Source organism: Lissotriton vulgaris, chromosome 3_1 (assembly GCF_964263255.1).
Source record: "Lissotriton vulgaris chromosome 3_1, aLisVul1.2, whole genome shotgun sequence".
In the NCBI taxonomy this organism is placed as follows: domain Eukaryota; kingdom Metazoa; phylum Chordata; class Amphibia; order Caudata; family Salamandridae; genus Lissotriton; species Lissotriton vulgaris.
Window position 1 is genome coordinate 6399638 of NC_141689.1, and position 21474 is coordinate 6421111.

The window sequence follows — 21474 nt, forward strand, 5'->3', positions numbered from 1 at the left end:
GGAGGACAGAACTGGTTTGGACTGAGCTCAGAGACCCTTGCCTTAAAAAAAAACAAAGAGGAAATGGGTTATAAGTAATGGACCTAAAACCCCAGAACTTTAGATCACTCCTGGAATCAAGAGGGACCCCTGCCAAGGAAGAGCTGTGAGGTGTGCTGCCCCTTTGCTGTGTGTTGCTTTGCTGGGTTGGCCTGCAGTTGCTGCTTCTGTCAAGGAGAGGACAAAGAGTGGACTTTGCTGTGAAAGCTGTAATAATTCTGTCCGTTAGCAGCTGTTTATTTCAACGCAGCACAGCTGTTCAGGAGAAAGTTTTGACGCACTGTCTCGTGCGGCCAAAGAAATCGACGCATCACCAGCCCTCGACATGCCGAGTTCTGTGCACCAATTTCCGAAGTCCAATATCATTTCACCGACCGCAATGCAGGCCCTGCTGCGACTAAAAGAATCGATACATCGTGGAACTGTGGCTGAAGAAATCGCCGAAGTGCCTGTGTGACCACCACCGCATCCACCTCCAGCGCATCCAGATTTCCACGCATCACACTTGTGCGCCACATCAACGCTGGAGCTGCAGTAAGAAATTGACGCATCACCTCCCCTCACAGTAAGAAACTGACGCAACACCTCCCCTGGAGCAAGGAACTGATGCGTCACCTTCCCAAAGCATATGGATCCGACGCATCACCTTTCCTGGAGCTGTTTTTACTTGTGGTTTTGACGCATCCCATGCACTTTGTGCTAAGAGTGACTCATCCATAATTTCTTATGAACAGAACTGTGTTTACCTTGTAAAAATCATGTTTTGATATCTGTATGTTGGGTTTTTGTCGATTTTTAGTCTTGTTTGGTTTAGATAAATCTACTTTAATTTTCTAAACTGGTGTGGTGTCCATTTGCGGTATTTTCACTGTGTTACTGTGGGTTATATACACATTGCCTCTGTAGTTTAGCCTGACTGCTGTGTGTCAAGCTACCAGAGGGTGCGCACAGGTAAACCTAGGTGTGCACTTTACTCATCTTGACTAGAAGAAAGGGTCCCTCCTTGGACAAGGTGCCTACCTCTGCCAACTAGGGACCCCCAGTGCTAACACCGATGTACCATCCCTAAAGTGCAGGGAATCTGAATCATGCTTTGGTTTTCACAGGTGGACGCTAAAGAAATAGACCCCCGTCAGCATACCAGAGGCTCTTGAGGCGCAGGGATCATGCCGGCTGCGGAGGTATGAGGAGTCAAGCGGGGCTGTGCTTCTCCCAGGTGACAAGATGTCAAAGTACTGACAGTGCTCCGATACTGGCGGCTCTGGGAAGTGTGGAGTTGAGCAGGCGTGCTGCTGGGAGAGAGTGCACCCCTTCATTGCCTCAGGCCAGCAGAGCGCTATTGGACAGCCAGCATTACTCCACAGGTGAGCATGGCTGTGGGAACGAGAAGAGCCTGCAGGTATCACATCATATCACATTCGCTGCACGAATCCTGACCAAAACTCCTAAGTTTGCGCCCATTTCCCACATTGTCTACCAACTTCATTGGCTTCCGGTGAGAAAAAGAACTAAGTTTAAGGCATTGTGTATAATCTACAAGGCGTTGAACAGCCAAGGACCTGACTTCTTTAGGGAATCACTGTTGGTTTATGTCCCTAAGAGAGCTTTAAGATCGGCCTCATCTGCTTCCCTTTGTATTCAACGAGTCAGAACAGTTACATGGGGAGACAGACGCTTCTTGGTAGCTGCCTCGAGGCTCTGGAATACCTTGCCCCATCAAATAAAATGCAGCCCGTCACTGATGATCTTTAGAAAGCAAGTGAAGACCTGGCTATTCAGTCAATAAATGCAAAGAAGTTTTCTCGTTATCTGCCTCTCTATCAGTCTAGCGCCGAGACACCACTAGTGGTATTTGTTTGCGCTTTATAAGTTTAAAAAATAAATAAATAAATAAATAAACTGTATGCAGAGGGGCTGGCGGCTATGGGGAAGAGGGGTGTGTCCGCATCAGTCTGCGTCGTTTGATGCACAAGAATGCTTGGTGCTGAGCTTGAATGCAGAGAACGCTGCAGGAGTGCGTTACAATGAAGTCCATGAATCCGTTATGGCGCATGTGTGGTAGTGGTGGGACTGTCATTTTAAGACTACAGTACTAGGTCCTATCCGTTCTATCCACACGATGCTGCTGATCGGACACCCTGTGTGGCCCACTTGCTGACTCTCCATGGATGCCACCCTTCAGGCATTTGCGCCTCGTTGTGTGCCCTGCTGAGATGCACCAGAGGAAACTGATGAAATCATCTGGTGTTGGCACCCCGAGGGGATGGAGCGGCTGATCTCCAATGAGCGCCTCAACACAGCAGGAGTCATTTACACGGGCAGACTTCAAAAGTGGACAGGTGAGAATGAAAGGACGCCCCACCATGCACAGCCTGGGGCCTGATGAAGTTTACTACAGATGACCTGACATCAGCAGCGAGGGGTGCAGATCGAGCAGCAGACATATTGTCTGGATTGGGTAAATACATGGTAGTTTAACAGAAAGGGACCATTTTTCCCTAATGAATATGAATGGGTTTGAAGTATGCTTGAGCAGAACTGGGGACATTTAGAGAAGTGGTCTAGCTTGAAGAATAAGCCTTATGGATCCAGGAATGGCCCACATGGTGGAGACACTTTACGTCCCTCAGACGGAAGGCTGCCCACCCTGGAGTGAAACGGTCTGGTAAGACGCGCAACTATTCACTGAACAAGGGAAGACATGGCAGGTGGAAAGCTAAGGTAGAACCACTTGTAGACAAATTAAAAATGTGATGGCTGCTTCAAACCGTGGATTGACTGTTTCTGAACATCGTTTGAGGAGCCTCTGGTTGGCCCAGAAGACGTGCAGCAGGCGAGCCGAAATATGGTTATTCTTTGCCTTAATGAATGAAGGTTGCAGAAATGCTCAGGATAGATTTACAACTTAAGGCCAATCTAAAACACACAGTTCACAGCTTCATCGTAGGTCTGGTTCTATCCCAAAGGGGGAGGAGCAAGTGTAGGGACTTGAAGGATTCCGTCCAGTTGCTGTTTTGTGAAACTGTGTGTTTTGGCTGCAAGAAGCTGGTCTGGGCATTCACAATTGATCGCGATGGGGGGGGGAGGGAATGTGGGGGTAAGAGTGGGGGACCTATTGGAAGATATCTTTAAATATCCTACCCTCATTGTAAAATGATTGTTTCTACGTGTGACCCAGCTTGCTTTTAGCTCCTAGGGTGTGTTTGAAGGGTTCAGTCCCTCGAGTCATGTAGACAGGGAAGCAAGGTAGCAGTAGCCTAGATCGAGCATCCCGCCCCACCACCTATGCGCCCTCCACGAGTATCTAATCATGCAGTTCACCTATTGGGCACTTCCCAAAAACAATGGCGTCCAGCAGATAACACAGTTCAGCAGTGCCTTCGACGTGTAGAAACAAGATGGCAAAGAATTTGTTAGTGTGTGATGCACCTGCCAGCAGCTGTGAGAGGAGGATTCAGTACTATTAATTCTGGGTCACCTCAAGCAAGCTGGGAAAGCTTGCCTCAGGTGACCCCGAATTAACCAGGGAGCAGAGCAGCTTGTGGACCACGCAGTGGCAGCTGCACTCGAAGATAGCCGCTAGCTCCAGAGCCCCATATGCAGGATGACCTTCTCCAAAATGTTTCGCCCATCCGTGAAGAGCATTGGAGGGTGCAAGACCCTGGAATCACCCAATGGTATTGCACTTAATGAAGCAGTGACAGAGGATGAGCGAGGGTTCAAACACATCCTGTGCTCACTGTTCGAGTGAGAGTTTAGAGATACCCGTTTTGTTATGCACAAGACGCCCTGTGTTGTGAAGAGTCAGATGGAAAAGACTCAATATTCATTCCTATATTCCCAAGACGCCCTGTGTTGGGATTAGTGTGGGTTGGAAGAGGCACTTTGCCCACTTCTTGAATGAGGATTGAAAGATAGACATTTTGAGTTTATAATTTCTTTATTTCATCAATGCTAACTTGCTTTCTTGATGTATTGTTTATTATTTACTAAAGGTGGGAAATATAACTGGTATTTTCTGGTTCACATATTTATCGTCCTTTTAGACGGGTGTGGGGATTGAGCTGAAAGGGCTGAAAGTTTGCAGTTAGGACCGAGGTGGTTGATTGGGTTCAGAAGGGGCAGTTTCTGCAGTCTTTGGCTGTAGTTATTATTGGTGTCAATAGAGTGCAGTTTGTTCAGTGTTTGGCTGTAGTTATAAATGTGTCAATGGGACGCAGTTTGTGCAATCTTTGGCTGTTATTAATGGTGTCAATGGCTGTATGTGCAGTGGTTGGTTGTCATTACTGGTGTCAAAGGGATGTTTGTGGAGTGTTTGGCTGTAGTTATTAATGGTGTCAAATGGCTGTTTGTAGAATGTTTGGCTGTTATTATTGGTGTCAACGGGCTGTTTGTGGAGTGCATGATTGTTATTAATGGTGTCAATGGGCTGTTTGTAGAATGTTTGGCTGTTATTATTGGTGTCAACGAGCTGTTTGTGGAGTGTATGATTGTTATTAATGGTGTCAACGAGCTGTTTCTGGAGTGTTTGGTTGTTATTAATGGTGTGAATTGGTTGTCATTACTGGTGTCAATGGGATGTTTGTAGAGTGTTTGGTTGTCATTACTGGTGTCAATGAGATGTTTGTGGAGTGTTTGGCTGTTAATGGTGTCAACGGGCTGTTTGTAGAACGTTTGGTTGTTGTTGTTATTGGTGTCAACAAGCTGTTTGTGGAGTGTTTGGCTGTAGTTATTAAAGGTGCCAATGGGCTGTTTGTAGAGTGTTTGGCTGTTAATGGTGTCAATGGGCTGTTTGTGGAGTGTTTGGTTGTTAATGGTGTCAATGGGACACTGATGGTGCAGTATTTGGCTGTAGTTATGGCGTCAATGGGATGTTTGTGGAGTGTTTGGCTGTTGTTAATGGTGTCAATGAGCTGTTTATGGAGTGTTTGGTTGTTATTAATGGTGTCAACGAGCTGTTTATGGAGTGTTTGGCTGTTATTAATGGTGTCAATGGGCTGTTTGTAGAGTGTTTGGTTGTTGATAATGATAATGGTGTCTATGGGCTGTTTGTGGAGTGTTTGGTTGTTGTCATTACTAGTGTCAATGGGCTGTTTGTGGAGTGCTTGGTTGTTGTTAATGGTGTCAATGGGACACTGATGGTGCCGTGTTTGGCTGTAATTATGGCGTCAATGGGCTGTTTGTGGAGTGTTTGGTTGTTGTCATTACTGGTGTCAATGGGATGTTTGCGGAGTGTTTGGTTGTTGTTAATGGTGTCTATGGGATGTTTGGCTGTTATTACTTGTGTCAATAGACTGTTTGTGGAGTGGTTGGTTGTTGTTATTGGTGTCAACGGTCAGTTTGTGGAGTGGTTGGCTGTTATTAATGGTGTCAATGGGCTGTTTGTGGAGTGTTTGGTTGTTGTTGTTAATGGTGTCAATGGGCTGTTTGTGGAGCGTTTGGCCATTATTAATGGTGGCAATGGGCTGTTTGGGGAATGTTTGGCTGTAGATATGGTGTCAATGGGCTGTTTGTGGAGTGTTTGGTTGTTAATGGTTTCAATGGGCTGTTTGTGGAGTGTTTGACTGTTATTAATGGTGTCAACGGGCTGTTTGTGGAGTGTTTGGTTGTTGTTAATGGTGTCAATGGGCTGTCTGTGGAGTGCTTGGCTGTTAATGGTTTCAATGGGCTGTTTGTGGAGTGTTTGACTGTTATTAATGGTGTCAACGGGCTGTTTGTGGAGTGTTTGGTTGTTGTTAATGGTGTCAATGGGCTGTTTGTGGAGTCCGATAGTCCAGGTTTGCAGTTATTGATGAATTATAGCGTGTTTGCCGGTGCAAAGCTAGGATTCACGTATGTTTGTCATTGCAGGTTCATGTAACTTTGGACTCCGCGATCTCTTCTCTGCCACAACATGGAACCTTTAAAAGAAAATCGAAAGCGACCCTGTAAGAAAAAAATTAACTGCGACAGGGCTTTGAAGCTGCTGGTTAAAGGTTTGTTTGATTATTTCTAACGTATGTGACTTTTGTTAGGGTGGGCAGCGTTGTGGTCATGGAGGGAGGGGTTGGTGGTGTTGGTGTTTGCGTAGATCTGTGCATTTTGGAAATCCAACAAAGACCTGCCTCCCAAACAGTTGTGCGTAGACTCTTTCTGGTTCACTACAGAATTATTGACAGCGGTGACCATAGGTAACCCCCCCTCCCAAAGCAGGGACGCAGGTCTGAGCAGTGGAACCCTAGAGCTGCTGGTAGATATGACCTTTCTCCCTGGGCTCCCCATGTCTGTCGTCTTTCCCTGGGTCTGTCGCGTCAGAACGGCTCAGGGAACCCCACCCTCCTTAGCATAGAAATGCATATGGCCATTCCACGGAGTCAAAAGCTTTCGCTGCGTCCAATAAGGCCATAGCCGCCGGTAACTCAGGAACCAACTGGTGGAACATGGCGAATATGGTTCTCAGGTTATGCATTGTGGACCGAGTCGGTATAAAACCAGCTTGATCCGGTACAGAGTGCCAGTATCAAGTGGTACCAGACTTTCCAGTGCCCCTCATATAATATCGAGGTGATCTTATAGTACGCCTGTGTTATAATACACCTTAAAGACATATTACGACCCAGGATTGGGCTACCGTTACTTTTATTGAAATAATTTGACCAGGACGCGTGCGGTAGTTTACTTTGCTCTATTTATTATCTTCTTGCCCGAATGTGGAAAATACTTAACTAACTACTGAGTCCAGTTTGATTGGTCTCATCTTGCCATTTATTGTGGTTATCATTTATGGGGGTTACATTTGGATAACTCCACAGTGTTTACATATTAGAACCCATGGTGAGAGACCCCATTTGATACTCATCCAGCTGTACATTATGCGATCCACCCAATCGGGCAACTTGGACTGTGGTTGTTTTTCTGGAGCCTCAAGTTTACTGTATCTTCTACATGAATTGACAATACATGTGCCGCATTAGTCTACTTCATTAGCCTTGAAAAAGTCCGCGTACTAATTCATAGTACGGACGAAACACGTGTCGGCTGTTATTTTATCAATTGGAAAATCACTTTTAAGAATCAATAAAGAAAAAGATGACACAAAATATGAACTTTATTCATCTATTTGTCCTGTACCATATGAGAAGTTGCTGACTTTATTGGGATTTGTTGTTGTCTTGACTTTATACTATATTAGTCCTGTACATATTCACATTGTAGGATTGTGCTCTCCTGACCATTTTTTGCCGATATGTATATTTGTCAATCCTCTGGCTTGACGAGTTGTGCTCCTTCCTGGTAGTGGGGGATATTGGTCCATGTAGCACTCCGTCTTTGATATTTAGAAAGATCCTATTGACTGTCCAGTACTGTTTCTTATTTCACTAATATTAGTGTATGTGCGGTTTTTTCCAATTTTTTGGAAACACCACTACCGATCCTTGTATATATTATTGATCCGGTAGTACCAGGTTTCGCATTTAGGGTTGTAGCCTCAGTGAAATGATTTTTGCGAATATTTTGTCGTCTGTATTTCTTAACGATAGTGATTGGTATGATTCTCCTTATACTGGATCCTTGTCTGGCTTAGGAAGGGTGATCAGCAGTGCCTCTCGTAGTGATGTCGGCAACATGCCTTCTTCATATGCCTCTTCGTACATGGCAGCGAGGTGTGGGATTAATAAGTCTTTATATTCTTTATAAAATCCCCCAGATAACCCATCCATGCCAGGGGCTTTAGCGTTTGGGAGGGAGTTTATTGCTTCTTCTATCTCCTCTTCAGTGATATGGCGACAAATATTCACGGTGTTCGCCGGATAGCCATGCTAAGGCAATATCTTCTAAATATTTGTTAATCTCAGTTATGGATGAGTTTGACCCAGCAGAGTATAAGTGTGCGTAATATTCCGAGAAGCGACATATAATGGAAGGGGTGTCGTATTTAAGTGCAGCCTGCGCGTCTATTATCCGAGCAATGTAGGGCCCTGCTTGTGCGGGATGTATCCTACTGGAGAGAGTGTGTCCCGGACGGCCTCCTTCCCCATATGTGCGTGCAGTGTGCCTTTGTGAGAGATATTTGGTCTCAGTCTCTGGGAACTCATGGTATGCATCTACTTTTTGTCTGATTTTGGTCAATATCTTGGGGTCTAGAGTTTTCATGTGTTCGGTTTCTAGTTTTTTAATATCCTCTTCAACCATGGATAGCTGTCTTTGGATGTCCTTCAATATTCCTGCATCGTTGCCTATGCTGAATCCCCAGATAGTCACTTGGAAGGCTTCCCAAAGCGTCCGGCACTGTCCACTGAGCCTACATTTCTATCAAAATAGTCTGTGATGACACCTTGAGTTAATGTACAGCACAGTGATCTCTTCAAAAGAAATGTAGAACTTAATGCTAGCAACACACAGCTGCGTAGATCTGTGGTTTGTAACATTACCAAGCGGATATGGCTTGTGAAGGCATGAGTGTACCTGAATCTGATCTCTTACTCGTCCTGTTTTGCCAGAGAAGTATAGCCGAGTGTGGTCCCTCATCCTACAGAAGCAGAGCAGTTTAGCTGCATGTGTCCACTTACTAGACCTGTGGGACCGGATTACGGACGGTCAGTGTGGCCACGTACTGATCCTGTGGGAACACAGAAGTATAGCTTAATGGGTCACTCCTTCTGTGCAACTGGAGAATTACAGCTGAATGTGTCACTTACTCATCCTGTGTGACCACAGAGGTATAGTAGAAAGTGGTCCGTTATCCTGTGGGGCTGGAAGAGAATAGCTGAATGTGGTCATTTACTCATCCTATGGGACCAGAAGAAAATAGCTGAATGTGTGGTCACTTATTCCTCTTGTGGAATCAGACTTGTTCACCAGTTCATTTTTTTATTTATTTATTTATTTTTTATCCCACGGGCCACCTTAGACAGGAACCAACCATATGCAACTTGGCCTTAATCCTGCTCCAATAGAAACTGCCCAAACTCCCAGGCTACGTCGGGCCTGAACCGGAACTCCGGCAAACCCAGATTGTGTTCAGTTTATTTGGGCCTCTTCAGTATAGTTCATCTTGAGTCCTGTTACACAGTTGGCACTGGACCTATGTCTGGGGGTGCCCGTTGCACTAATTTTATATTTTATTTATTTACACAGCTGCTGCCCTCAGAAAGGTGCCCTGCTTGTAACAATAAGGAGGTCAGGAGAAAACGAGCAGCTTTGGAAGAGCCATGCTTTGAGTGTCTTTATTTATTTACTTTTTTTAAACCAAGATGTGCTTGATTTGTCAGGTTAGGTGGCAGTAGTTCAGCTGGCAGTAGAGGTAAACAGCCTGTGTTGTGCAATGCCTTATGGGCCATCCAATGGATTGCACATTCGCTTAGGAAGCCAATGCAGGTAAGAGGTGCAGTGACATTTGAGTGACCTAAAGACCATCTAATACTGAGTTAGCGATGCCACAGCAGAGGGCAGTTCCATAGTCCAGCCGGAAGTGATAAGTGCCTGTATGTGGTCTTTCGGGATGACTGAGGACAACTGCAACATTTTTTAAATCCAAAAACCGCTTGAAGTAGCTTGGTGTCCTTGTCTTGTTCTGCTAGAGAAGGATCGATAGGTTCCATAGTGGGAGAAAGCAGAGGCCCTAGGGCAGAGGTCTTCAAACTTTTTGATGCCAAGACCCCCCTGTCAAAAAATGTTAGGGGTAAGGACCCCCTCCGACAAAAAATTCGAGAACTTGGTACTCATCCTCATAGACAACCAAAAGTCCCGCAATCATTTCATGGCGGGGGAAAAGTATTAACCCTGTTTAGCAAATCAAAGGTTTGTGGGTGACTGTGTTTCTGTGTCAGAGGCTTAGTACACATCTCCAATACAAAATCTCCAAAACGAATTGCCCAAAAATGCACAAATGGTTCTGTACTTTATTTTTAAGAAACAAGCAAAACACAATTTGACTCAATTGGATGATAACACCTTTCGGATTCAGTGTGATGGGTGTGCCTGTTTTTCTCCAGAGAGACGGTCAATATGCGTATGTATCCTAGCTACTGCCATCCTCAGGTTGTGCTCCACTTCATGTCTTGAACTTTACTTTGTCTTTAATACTGCCAGTGCTGAGAACCCAATCTCACATAAATATGACGAGCTAAAAGGCAGAAGTGTCTTGACTGCAATTTGACAGGCCGTGTGAGCTATTACCAAGATTCTCATTGCCCTGAACGCACACGTATGAATAGCAATAAGTAACACAGGTGGATGACATGCACCTGCTAACGAGCTGAAACATCTTTGCATTCCATCTTTCTTTGGTCAGTATATTGAGGACTATGAAATTGGATAAGGGTAAACTTGGTTATTTACCATGCAGATCACAGAATTATACTGTATATAGCTAGCTCAGTGGGTTACTGCCTTTGTCACAGAGATATGTTTGTTACTAAGTTAAGATCCTATTGTAGCACAGTGAGCTATGAACTGACAACAAACCACTGCATGCAAGACATAGGTTACAAACTTATAGTTTCCCCCCGTCTTTCATTAGCCTACGGTTGCTAAAAAAGGTGTGTTTGGATGGCATGTGACTCCTACACCTGGTAGTCCTTATTTTCTTATGGAATATTTCCTGTACGTGGGATGTAAAGTCCTCTAACATCTGACATTGGTATGAGCAGGGCTGATTGCAGAGGAAAAAGATGTGGAGGGAAGAATGGGAATTGTTACCGATTTGTGTGATATTGAATAAAAATAAAAATCATGGCTAACAAACATTGTTTTGTTGTGCTGTGGTGTATCTAGATCCGCTAACAGAAAACTCTGATGGATGCACAAGCATAGGATTCAAAGTCACCTTGTTTTGGCTACACGCATACGCCCACAGGCAACACTTTTTGTAAAGGATTCCTAGTTAACCTTTTTGGACAGATTCTTTTTAGAGACCCCACTTTTCTCGCCTCACCGGAGTACTTCCAATAAGGGTTTTGCAATTTGTTTTTGGGGGAGACTGGGAGGGTCTGCTCGGGCAATGGATGGTTGTAAGTCAGATTCCCTCTAAAAGCAGAGTAGGGTAAAGTCCAATCAGATATGCAATATGGTCTCTCATCTGCCGTCCATTCATTATTACTGCCCTTATGTGTTTATGTGCAGAGAAGAATGCTTCAGATTTATTTGGCTGGGGGCACAAGGTCACGTAGATAGCTCTGCTGCTTGAAAAATACTATGACATGCCTGGAGCAAGCTCTACTTTATGAAGGAATTCAGAAGTTTGTTTTTCCTTTTACTATGTGCAGATAATTTGTGGATGCTGTGACAGAATGTACAGTTGTGGAAATAGTTTTTGGCTTACACAGGGCTAACCCCTAAACAATATGAACTGCCACTGGTGAAAAGACAGTCTAACCCACTAGGGAAACCTACCAAAAAACTCTAATAGGCCGATATCTCAGAGTGGAAAGGGTGAGTCATGCCAGATACTACATAGCTCCACTGATGCCAGATAGCGCCTACCTGTATTGGGCTTGCATAGGCACTAGTTTGGTAGCAGGTTATTGGAGTTTTCAGCATGCTCCCTAGAAGAAATGACTACACTTCCAATTATACATCGTGGTTGAGATAACCTTGTGGCAAAATTAGGTGGCTGTCCCTATCCAAGTCAAATAATAAAACCTTGCACTCTGCCATCTACAAATAAGTAAAAAATGCGTCTGAAATGAGCAAAGCAGTGTGCGAACCAGGAATGGGTTTACAGTTATTTGTGTCAACAATGTCCCGTTCGGTAGTGCCCATGGCTGTGTTCTTTACATGTATTTTATATGGCATGTGGAGAGCAACTAACCACTGCTGTTGAGAACTGTTAGTTTTAACGCTTGACGTTGCTTTTAAATATTTATGAAATGTGTGTATTGATACATGTAACTGAGGAGTAAATACAAAAGGCTGCAGATACACTGTTGGGCTCTCATGGAACTTCGGTGAGGTGCACTGAGGGCAAATTAGGTTTATATCATCCCACTATCGCTGTTTACCATATCAAACTGAACATGCAATGTCATGTAGAGCAGCTTGTAACATGGCTGATTCCCGTTTCTTCTTGAAAAGCTATGTGTACATACATTTCAAAATAGTACAGTGTCATCATGCTGATAGGCTCATTCTCATTTTATAAATATTTGTAAAACAGTATATTTTCTAAGCAATAACGGGTAATATTGGCAGTTTAATGAAGGACAACCCTGACAAATCAGCCTGGGAAAGTTCTTTTTTTAAAATCTTCATTAGCATCACTGCCTTTATTTTGATAATATGAAAGTCTGCTGCTTCAGCATGTCTAGTGAAAGTAGGAAAGATGGGCCTTGCAGAAAGGATCACCGATATGGCTTTGATTTAAATTGCTGAAACCGCTTCTGACCGTTTTTTTTTCAGTACACTTGAATGCATGTATGTTTGGCCAGTAAACACTACCTGCCTAGAAATAACATGAAGAGATCAAGATCCTGTCTGACAGCACAAAAACACCCGCCTGCTTCCCACCCCCCCCCCCTCCAAGCCCTGCATTTCACAGAGCACTCGTAGAAAAATGTCTCGAAACATCGCTTTCATGTTTGCAGCAACAAAAACAAGCACTATATTTTCTAAGAGTAGAAAGCAGCGAGGGCCATGAAAAAAACAACTGGATCCAGTGAAAGGCAGCAGTAACGTGTAAAGGCGCTGCTTTACGAAGGTGCTGCTCCATCGTTATGGACAAAGTTTGTGGGCATTTCCTTGCTGCATTCTCTCTGATTGGAGGGCAGGCATTAATGACGTGTTCACACTATGATTGGCCTATTTTGTCCTGTCCTCCAATCAGAGAGCTCCTGAGATGTAATTATTTTGAATCCAAAGCGAAAACGGAAACGTTTTGGATTGTAGGCAGCAGTGAGGCAGGTGAATGTGCGACCCCCTTCCAATGACTCCACGCCCCCCCCTGGGGGTCGCGCCCCACAGATTGAAGACCTATGCCCTAGGGTGTCTGGCCACCAAAGAGAGGACCAAAGGCGGCCTACTTTCTTATGTTATGTGTAAAGCGCTATCACCTGGAGGGTATCCTGCCGCTGAGCAGGCGTGTGTGCGTAGCCCTGCCTGTGGTAGGTTGGTTCATCACCCGGAGGGTATCCTGCCGCTGAGCAGGCGTGTGTGCGTAGCCCTGCCTGTGGTAGGTTGGTTCATCACCCGGAGGGTATCCTGGCGTGAGCAGGCGTGCGTGCTTATCCCTGCCTGTGGTAGGTTGGTTCATCACCCGGAGGGTATCCTGGCGTGAGCAGGCGTGCATGCTTATCCCTGCCTGTGGTAGGTTGGTTCATCACCTGGAGGGTATCCTGGCACTGAGAAGGCGTTTGTGCGTAGCCCTGCCTGTGGTAGGTTGGTTCATCACCCGGAGGGTATCGTGGCGTGAGCAGGCGTGCGTGCTTATCCCTGCCTGTGGTAGGTTGGTTCATCACCCGGAGGGTATCCTGGCGTGAGCAGGCGTGCGTGCTTATCCCTGCCTGTGGTAGGTTGGTTCATCACCTGGAGGGTATCCTGGCACTGAGAAGGCGTTTGTGCGTAGCCCTGCCTGTGGTAGGTTGGTTCATCACCCGGAGGGTATCGTGGCGTGAGCAGGCGTGCGTGCTTATCCCTGCCTGTGGTAGGTTGGTTCATCACCCGGAGGGTATCCTGGCGTGAGCAGGCGTGCGTGCTTATCCCTGCCTGTGGTAGGTTGGTTCATCACCTGGAGGGTATCCTGGCACTGAGCAGGCGTGTGCGTAGCCCTGCCTGTGGTAGGTTGGTTCATCACCTGGAGGGTATCCTGGCGCTGAGCAGGCGCGTGCGTAGCCCTGCCTGTGGTAGGTTGGTTCATCACCTGGAGGGTATCCTGGCGCTGAGCAGGCGCGTGCGTAGCCCTGCCTGTGGTAGGTTGGTTCATCACCCGGAGGGTATCCTGGCGCTGAGCAGGCGCGTGCGTAGCCCTGCCTGTGGTAGGTTGGTTCATCACCCGGAGGGTATCCTGGCGTGAGCAGGCGTGCGTGCTTATCCCTGCCTGTGGTAGGTTGGTTCATCACCCGGAGGGTATCCTGGCGTGAGCAGGCGTGCGTGCTTATCCCTGCCTGTGGTAGGTTGGTTCATCACCTGGAGGGTATCCTGGCACTGAGAAGGCGTTTGTGCATAGCCCTGCCTGTGGTAGGTTGGTTCATCACCCGGAGGGTATCCTGGCGTGAGCAGGCGTGCGTGCTTATCCCTGCCTGTGGTAGGTTGGTTCATCACCCGGAGGGTATCCTGGCGTGAGCAGGCATGCGTGCATAGTCCTGCCTGTGGTAGGTTGGTTCATCACCTGGAGGGTATCCTGGCGCTGAGCAGGCGTGCGTGCTTATCCCTGCCTGTGGTAGGTTGGTTCATCACCTGGAGGGTATCCTGGCGCTGAGCAGGCGCGTGCGTAGCCCTGCCTGTGGTAGGTTGGTTCATCACCCGGAGGGTATCCTGGCGCTGAGCAGGCGCGTGCGTAGCCCTGCCTGTGGTAGGTTGGTTCATCACCCGGAGGGTATCCTGGCGCTGAGCAGGCGTGTGCGTAGCCCTGCCTGTGGTAGGTTGGTTCATCACCCGGAGGGTATCCTGGCGCTGAGCAGGCGTGTGTGCGTAGCCCTGCCTGTGGTAGGTTGGTTCATCACCCGGAGGGTATCCTGGCGCTGAGCAGGTGTGTGCGTAGCCCTGCCTGTGGTAGGTTGGTTCATCACCCGGAGGGTATCCTGGCGCTGAGCAGGTGTGTGCGTAGCCCTGCCTGTGGTAGGTTGGTTCATCACCCGGAGGCTATCCTGGCGCTGAGCAGGCGTGTGCATAGCCCTGCCTGTGGTAGGTTGGTTCATCACCCGGAGGCTATCCTGGCGCTGAGCAGGCGTGTGCATAGCCCTGCCTGTGGTAGGTTGGTTCATCACCCGGAGGCTATCCTGGCGCTGAGCAGGCGTGTGCATAGCCCTGCCTGTGGTAGGTTGGTTCATCACCCGGGGGGTATCCTGGCGCTGAGCAGGCGTGTGCGTAGCCCTGCCTGTGGTAGGTTGGTTCATCACCCGGAGGCTATCCTGGCGCTGAGCAGGCGTGTGCGTAGCCCTGCCTGTGGTAGGTTGGTTCATCACCCGGAGGCTATCCTGGCGCTGAGCAGGCGTGTGCGTAGCCCTGCCTGTGGTAGGTTGGTTCATCACCCGGAGGCTATCCTGGCGCTGAGCAGGCGTGTGTGCGTAGCCCTGCCTGTGGTAGGTTGGTTCATCACCCGGAGGGTATCCTGGCACTGAGCAGGCGTGTGCATAGCCCTGCCTGTGGTAGGTTGGTTCATCACCCGGAGGCTATCCTGGCGCTGAGCAGGCGTGTGCGTAGCCCTGCCTGTGGTAGGTTGGTTCATCACCCGGGGGGTATCCTGGCACTGAGGTGTGTGCGTAGCCCTGCCTGTGGTAGGTTGGTTCATCACCCGGAGGGTATCCTGGCGCTGAGCAGGCGTGTGCGTAGCCCTGCCTGTGGTAGGTTGGTTCATCACCCGGAGGGTATCCTGGCACTGAGCAGGCATGTGCGTAGCACTGCCTGTGGTAGGTTGGTTCATCACCCGGAGGGTATCCTGGCACTGAGCAGGCGTGTGTGCGTAGCCCTGCCTGTGGTAGGTTGGTTCATCACCCGGAGGGTATCCTGGCGCTGAGCAGGCGTGCGGTAGCCCTGTCTATGGTAGGTTGGTTCATCACCCGGAGGGTATCCTGGCGCTGAGCAGGCGTGTGCGTAGCCCTGCCTGTGGTAGGTTGGTTCATCACCCGGAGGGTATCCTGGCGCTGAGCAGGCGTGTGCGTAGCCCTGCCTGTGGTAGGTTGGTTCATCACCCGGAGGGTATCCTGGCACTGAGCAGGCGTGTGTGCTTAGCCCTGCCTGTGGTAGGTTGGTTCATCACCCGGAGGGTATCCTGGCGCTGAGCAGACGTGTGCGTAGCCCTGCCTGTGGTAGGTTGGTTCATCACCCGGAGGGTATCCTGGCACTGAGCAGGCGTGTGCGTAGCCCTGCCTGTGGTAGGTTGGTTCATCACCCGGAGGGTATGCTGGCGCAGTGCAGGCGTGTGCGTAGCTCTGCCTGTGGTAGGTTGGTTCTTCACCCGAAGGGTATCCTGGCACTGAGCAGGCGTGTGTGTGTAGCCCTGCCTGTGGTAGGTTGGTTCATCACCCGGAGGGTATCCTGGCGCTGAGCAGGCGTGTGTGCATAGTCCTGCCTGTGGTAGGTTGGTTCTTCACCCAGGGGGTATCCTGGCACTGAGCAGGCGTGTGTGCTTAGCCCTGCCCGTGTTAGGTTGGTTCATCACCAGGAGGGTATCCTGGCACTGAGCAGGCGTGTGTGCGTAGCCCTGCCTGTGGTAGGTTGGTTCATCACCCGGAGGGTATCCTGGCACTGAGCAGGCGTGTGCGTAGCCCTGCCTGTGGTAGGTTGGTTCTTCACCCGGAGGGTATCCTGGCGCTGAGCAGGCGTGTGCGTAGCCCTGCCTGTGGTAGGTTGGTTCATCACCCGGAGGGTATGCTGGCGCAGAGCAGGCGTGTGCGTAGCCCTGCCTGTGGTAGATTGGTTCATCACCCGAAGGGTATCCTGGCACTGAGCAGGCGTGTGTGTGTAGCCCTGCCTGTGGTAGGTTGGTTCATCACCCGGAGGGTATCCTGGCGCTGAGCAGGCGTGTGTGCATAGTCCTGCCTGTGGTAGGTTGGTTCTTCACCCAGGGGGTATCCTGGCACTGAGCATGCGTGTGTGCTTAGCCCTGCCTGTGGTAGGTTGGTTCATCATCAGGAGGGTATCCTGGCACTGAGCAGGCGTGTGTGCGTAGCCCTGCCTGTGGTAGGTTGGTTCATCACCCGGAGGGTATCCTGGCACTGAGCAGGCGTGTGCGTAGCCCTGCCTGTGGTAGGTTGGTTCATCACCCGGAGGGTATCCTGGCGCTGAGCAGGCGTGTGCGTAGCCCTGCCTGCGGTAGGTTGGTTCATCACCCGGAGGGTATCCTGGCGCTGAGCAGGCGCGTGCGTAGCCCTGCCTGTGGTAGGTTGGTTCATCACCCGGAGGGTATCCTGGCACTGAGCAGGCGTGTGCGTAGCCCTGCCTGTTGTAGGTTGGTTCATCACCCGGAGGGTATCCTGGTGCTGAGCAGGCGTGTGCGTAGCCCTGCCTGTGGTAGGTTGGTTCATCACCCGGAGGGTATGCTGGCGCAGAGCAGGCGTGTGCGTAGCCCTGCCTGTGGTAGGTTGGTTCATCACCGAAGGGTATCCTGGCACTGAGCAGGCGTGTGTGTGTAGCCCTGCCTGTGGTAGGTTGGTTCATCACCCGGAGGGTATCCTGGCGCTGAGCAGGCGTGTGTGCATAGTCCTGCCTGTGGTAGGTTGGTTCATCACCCAGGGGGTATCCTGGCACTGAGCAGGCGTGTGTGCTTAGCCCTGCCTGTGGTAGGTTGGTTCATCACCCGGAGGTTATCCTGGCGCTGAGCAGGCGTGTGTGCGTAGCCCTGCCTGTGGTAGGTTGGTTCATCACCCGGAGGGTATCATGGCGCTGAGCAGGCGTGTGCGTAGCACTGCCTGTGGTAGGTTGGTTCATCACCCGGAGGGTATCCTGGCACTGAGCAGACGTGTGCGTAGCCCTGCCTGTGGTAGGTTGGTTCATCACCCGGATGGTATCCTGGCGCTGAGCAGGGGTGTGCGTAGCCCTGCCTGTGGTAGGTTGGTTCATCATTCGGAGGGTATCCTGGCGCTGAGCAGGCGTGTGCGTAGCCCTGCCTGTGGTAGCTTGGTTCATCACCCGGAGGGTAGCTGGCGCTGAGCAGGCGTGTGCGTAGCCCTGCCTGTGGTAGGTTGGTTCATCACCCGGAGGGTATCCTGGCGCTGAGCAGGCGTGTGCGTAGCCCTGCCTGTGGTAGGTTGGTTCATCACCCGGGGGGGTTTCCTGGCGCTGAGCAGGCATGTGCGTAGCCCTGCCTGTGGTAGGTTGGTTCATCACTGTGAGGGTTTCCCGGCGCTGAGCAGGTGTGTGTGCGTAGCCCTGCCTGTGGTTGGTTGGTTCATCACCCGGAGGGTATCCTGGCGCTGAGCAGGCGTGTGTGCTTAGCCCTGCCTGTGGTAGGTTAGTTCATCACAAGCCCTGCTTGAAGTAGGTTGGTTCATCACCCGGAGGGTATCCTGGCGCTGAGCAGGCGTGTGTGCGTAGCCCTGCCTGTGGTAGGTTGGTCATCACCCGGAGGGTATCCGGGCGCTGAGCAGGCGTGTGCGTAGCCCTGCCTGTGGTAGGTTGGTTCATCACCCGGGGGTATCCTGGCGCTGAGCAGGCGTGTGTGCGTAGCCCTGCCTGTGGTAGGTTGGTTCATCACCCGGAGGGTATCCTGGCGCTGAGCAGGCGTGTGCGTAGCCCTGCCTGTGGTAGGTTGGTTAATCACCCGGAGGGTATCCTGGCGCTGAGCAGACGTGTGCGTAGCCCTGCCTGTGGTAGGTTGGTTCATCACCCAAAGGGTATCCTGGCACTGAGCAGGCGTGTGTGCGTAGCCCTGCCTGTGGTAGGTTGGTTCATCACCCGGAGGGTATCCTGGCGCTGAGCAGGCGTGTGCGTAGCCCTGCCTGTGGTAGGTTGGTTCATCACCCGGAGGGTATTCTGGCGCTGAGCAGGCGTGTTCATAGCCCTGCCTGTGGTAGGTTGGTTCATCACCCGGAGGGTATCCTGGCGCTGAGCAGGCGTGTGCGTAGCCCTGCCTGTGGTAGGTTGGTTCATCACCCGGAGGGTATCCTGGCGCTGAGCAGGCGCGTGCGTAGCCCTGCCTGTGGTAGGTTGGTTCATCACCCAAAGGGTATCCTGGCACTGAGCAGGCGTGTGTGCGTAGCCCTGCCTGTGGTAGGTTGGTTCATCACCCGGAGGGTATCCTGGCGCTGAGCAGGCGCGTGCGTAGCCCTGCCTGTGGTAGGTTGGTTCATCACCCAAAGGGTATCCTGGCGCTGAGCAGGCGTGTGTGCGTAGCCCTGCCTGTGGTAGGTTGGTTCATCACTGTGAGGGTTTCCGGGCGCTGAGCAGGCGTGTGCGTAGCCCTGCCTGTGGTAGGTTGGTTCATCACCCGGAGGGTATCCTGGCGCTGAGCAGGTGCGTGCGTAGCCCTGCCTGTGGTAGGTTGGTTCATCACTGTGAGGGTTTCCCGGCGCTGAGCAGGCGTGTGCGTAGCCCTGCCTCTGGTAGGTTTGTTCATCCCCCGGAGGGTATCCTGGCACTGTGTGCGTAGCCCTGCCTGTGGTAGGTTGGTTCATCACCCGGAGGGTATCCTGGCGCTGAGCAGGCGTGTGCGTAGCCCTGCCTGTGGTAGGTTGGTTCATCACCCGGAGGGTATCCTGGCACTGAGCAGGCGTGTGTGCTTAGCCCTGCCTGTGGTAGGTTGGTTCATCACCCGGAGGGTATCCTGGCGCTGAGCAGACGTGTGCGTAGCCCTGCCTGTGGTAGGTTGGTTCATCACCCGGAGGGTATCCTGGCACTGAGCAGGCGTGTGCGTAGCCCTGCCTGTGGTAGGTTGGTTCATCACCAGGAGGGTATGCTGGCGCAGTGCAGGCGTGTGCGTAGCTCTGCCTGTGGTAGGTTGGTTCTTCACCCGAAGGGTATCCTGGCACTGAGCAGGCGTGTGTGTGTAGCCCTGCCTGTGGTAGGTTGGTTCATCACCCGGAGGGTATCCTGGCGCTGAGCAGGCGTGTGTGCATAGTCCTGCCTGTGGTAGGTTGGTTCTTCACCCAGGGGGTATCCTGGCACTGAGCAGGCGTGTGTGCTTAGCCCTGCCCGTGTTAGGTTGGTTCATCACCAGGAGGGTATCCTGGCACTGAGCAGGCGTGTGTGCGTAGCCCTGCCTGTGGTAGGTTGGTTCATCACCCGGAGGGTATCCTGGCACTGAGCAGGCGTGTGCGTAGCCCTGCCTGTGGTAGGTTGGTTCTTCACCCGGAGGGTATCCTGGCGCTGAGCAGGCGTGTGCGTAGCCCTGCCTGTGGTAGGTTGGTTCATCACCCGGAGGGTATGCTGGCGCAGAGCAGGCGTGTGCGTAGCCCTGCCTGTGGTAGGTTGGTTCATCACCCGAAGGGTATCCTGGCACTGAGCAGGCGTGTGTGTGTAGCCCTGCCTGTGGTAGGTTGGTTCATCACCCGGAGGGTATCCTGGCGCTGAGCAGGCGTGTGTGCATAGTCCTGCCTGTGGTAGGTTGGTTCTTCACCCAGGGGGTATCCTGGCACTGAGCATGCGTGTGTGCTTAGCCCTGCCTGTGGTAGGTTGGTTCATCATCAGGAGGGTATCCTGGCACTGAGCAGGCGTGTGTGCGTAGCCCTGCCTGTGGTAGGTTGGTTCATCACCCGGAGGGTATCCTGGCACTGAGCAGGCGTGTGCGTAGCCCTGCCTGTGGTAGGTTGGTTCATCACCCGGAGGGTATCCTGGCGCTGAGCAGGCGTGTGCGTAGCCCTGCCTGTGGTAGGTTGGTTCATCACCCGGAGGGTATCCTGGCGCTGAGCAGGCGCGTGCGTAGCCCTGCCTGTGGTAGGTTGGTTCATCACCCGGAGGGTATCCTGGCACTGTGTGCGTAGCCCTGCCTGTGGTAGGTTGGTTCATCACCCGGAGGGTATCCTGGCGCTGAGCAGGCACGTGTGTAGCCCTGCCTGTGGTAGGTTGGTTCATCACCCGGAGGGTATCCTGGCGCTGAGCAGGCGCGTGCGTAGCCCTGCCTGTGGTAGGTTGGTTCATCACTGTGAGGGTTTCCCGGCGCTGAGCAGGCGCGTGCGTAGCCCTGCCTGTGGTAGGTTGGTTCATCACCCAGAGGGTATCTTGGCGCTGAGCAGGCGCGTGCGTAGCCCTGCCTGTGGTAGGTTGGTTCATCACCCAGAGGGTATCCTGGCGTGAGCAGGCGTGCGTGCTTATCCCTGCCTGTGGTAGGTTTGTTCATCACCTGGAGGGTATCCTGGCACTGAGAAGGCGTTTGTGCGTAGCCCTGCCTGTGGTAGGTTGGTTCATCACCCGGAGGGTATCGTGGCGTGAGCAGGCGTGCGTGCTTATCCCTGCCTGTGGTAGGTTGGTTCATCACCCGGAGGGTATCCTGGCGTGAGCAGGCGTGCGTGCTTATCCCTGCCTGTGGTAGGTTGGTTCATCACCTGGAGGGTATCCTGGCACTGAGAAGGCGTTAGTGCGTAGCCCTGCCTGTGGTAGGTTGGTTCATCACCTGGAGGGTATCCTGACGCTGAGCAGGCACGTGCGTAGCCCTGCCTGTGGTAGGTTGGTTCATCACCCGGAGGGTATCCTGGCGCTGAGCAGGCGCGTGCGTAGCCCTGCCTGTGGTAGGTTGGTTCATCACCCGGAGGGTATCCTGACGCTGAGCAGGTGCGTGCGTAGCCCTGCCTGTGGTAGGTTGGTTCATCACCCGGAGGGTATCCTGGCGCTGAGCCGGCGCGTGCGTAGCCCTGCCTGTGGTAGGTT

General features: G+C 51.2%; 1 protein-coding gene across 1 annotated transcript in view; it reads left to right on the plus strand.

Annotated features, from left to right (window-relative positions):
• Positions 1 to 21474, plus strand: part of LOC147725804 (histone-lysine N-methyltransferase NSD2-like) — a 262511-nt gene that overhangs the window by 43726 nt on the left and 197311 nt on the right. The window contains exons 2-3 of the mRNA XM_086959981.1: positions 1146 to 1403; positions 5890 to 6014. Coding sequence (XP_086816107.1) covers positions 5933 to 6014 — 82 coding nt within the window. The 5' untranslated portion in view covers positions 1146 to 1403; positions 5890 to 5932. The remainder of the gene's footprint in view (positions 1 to 1145; positions 1404 to 5889; positions 6015 to 21474) is intronic.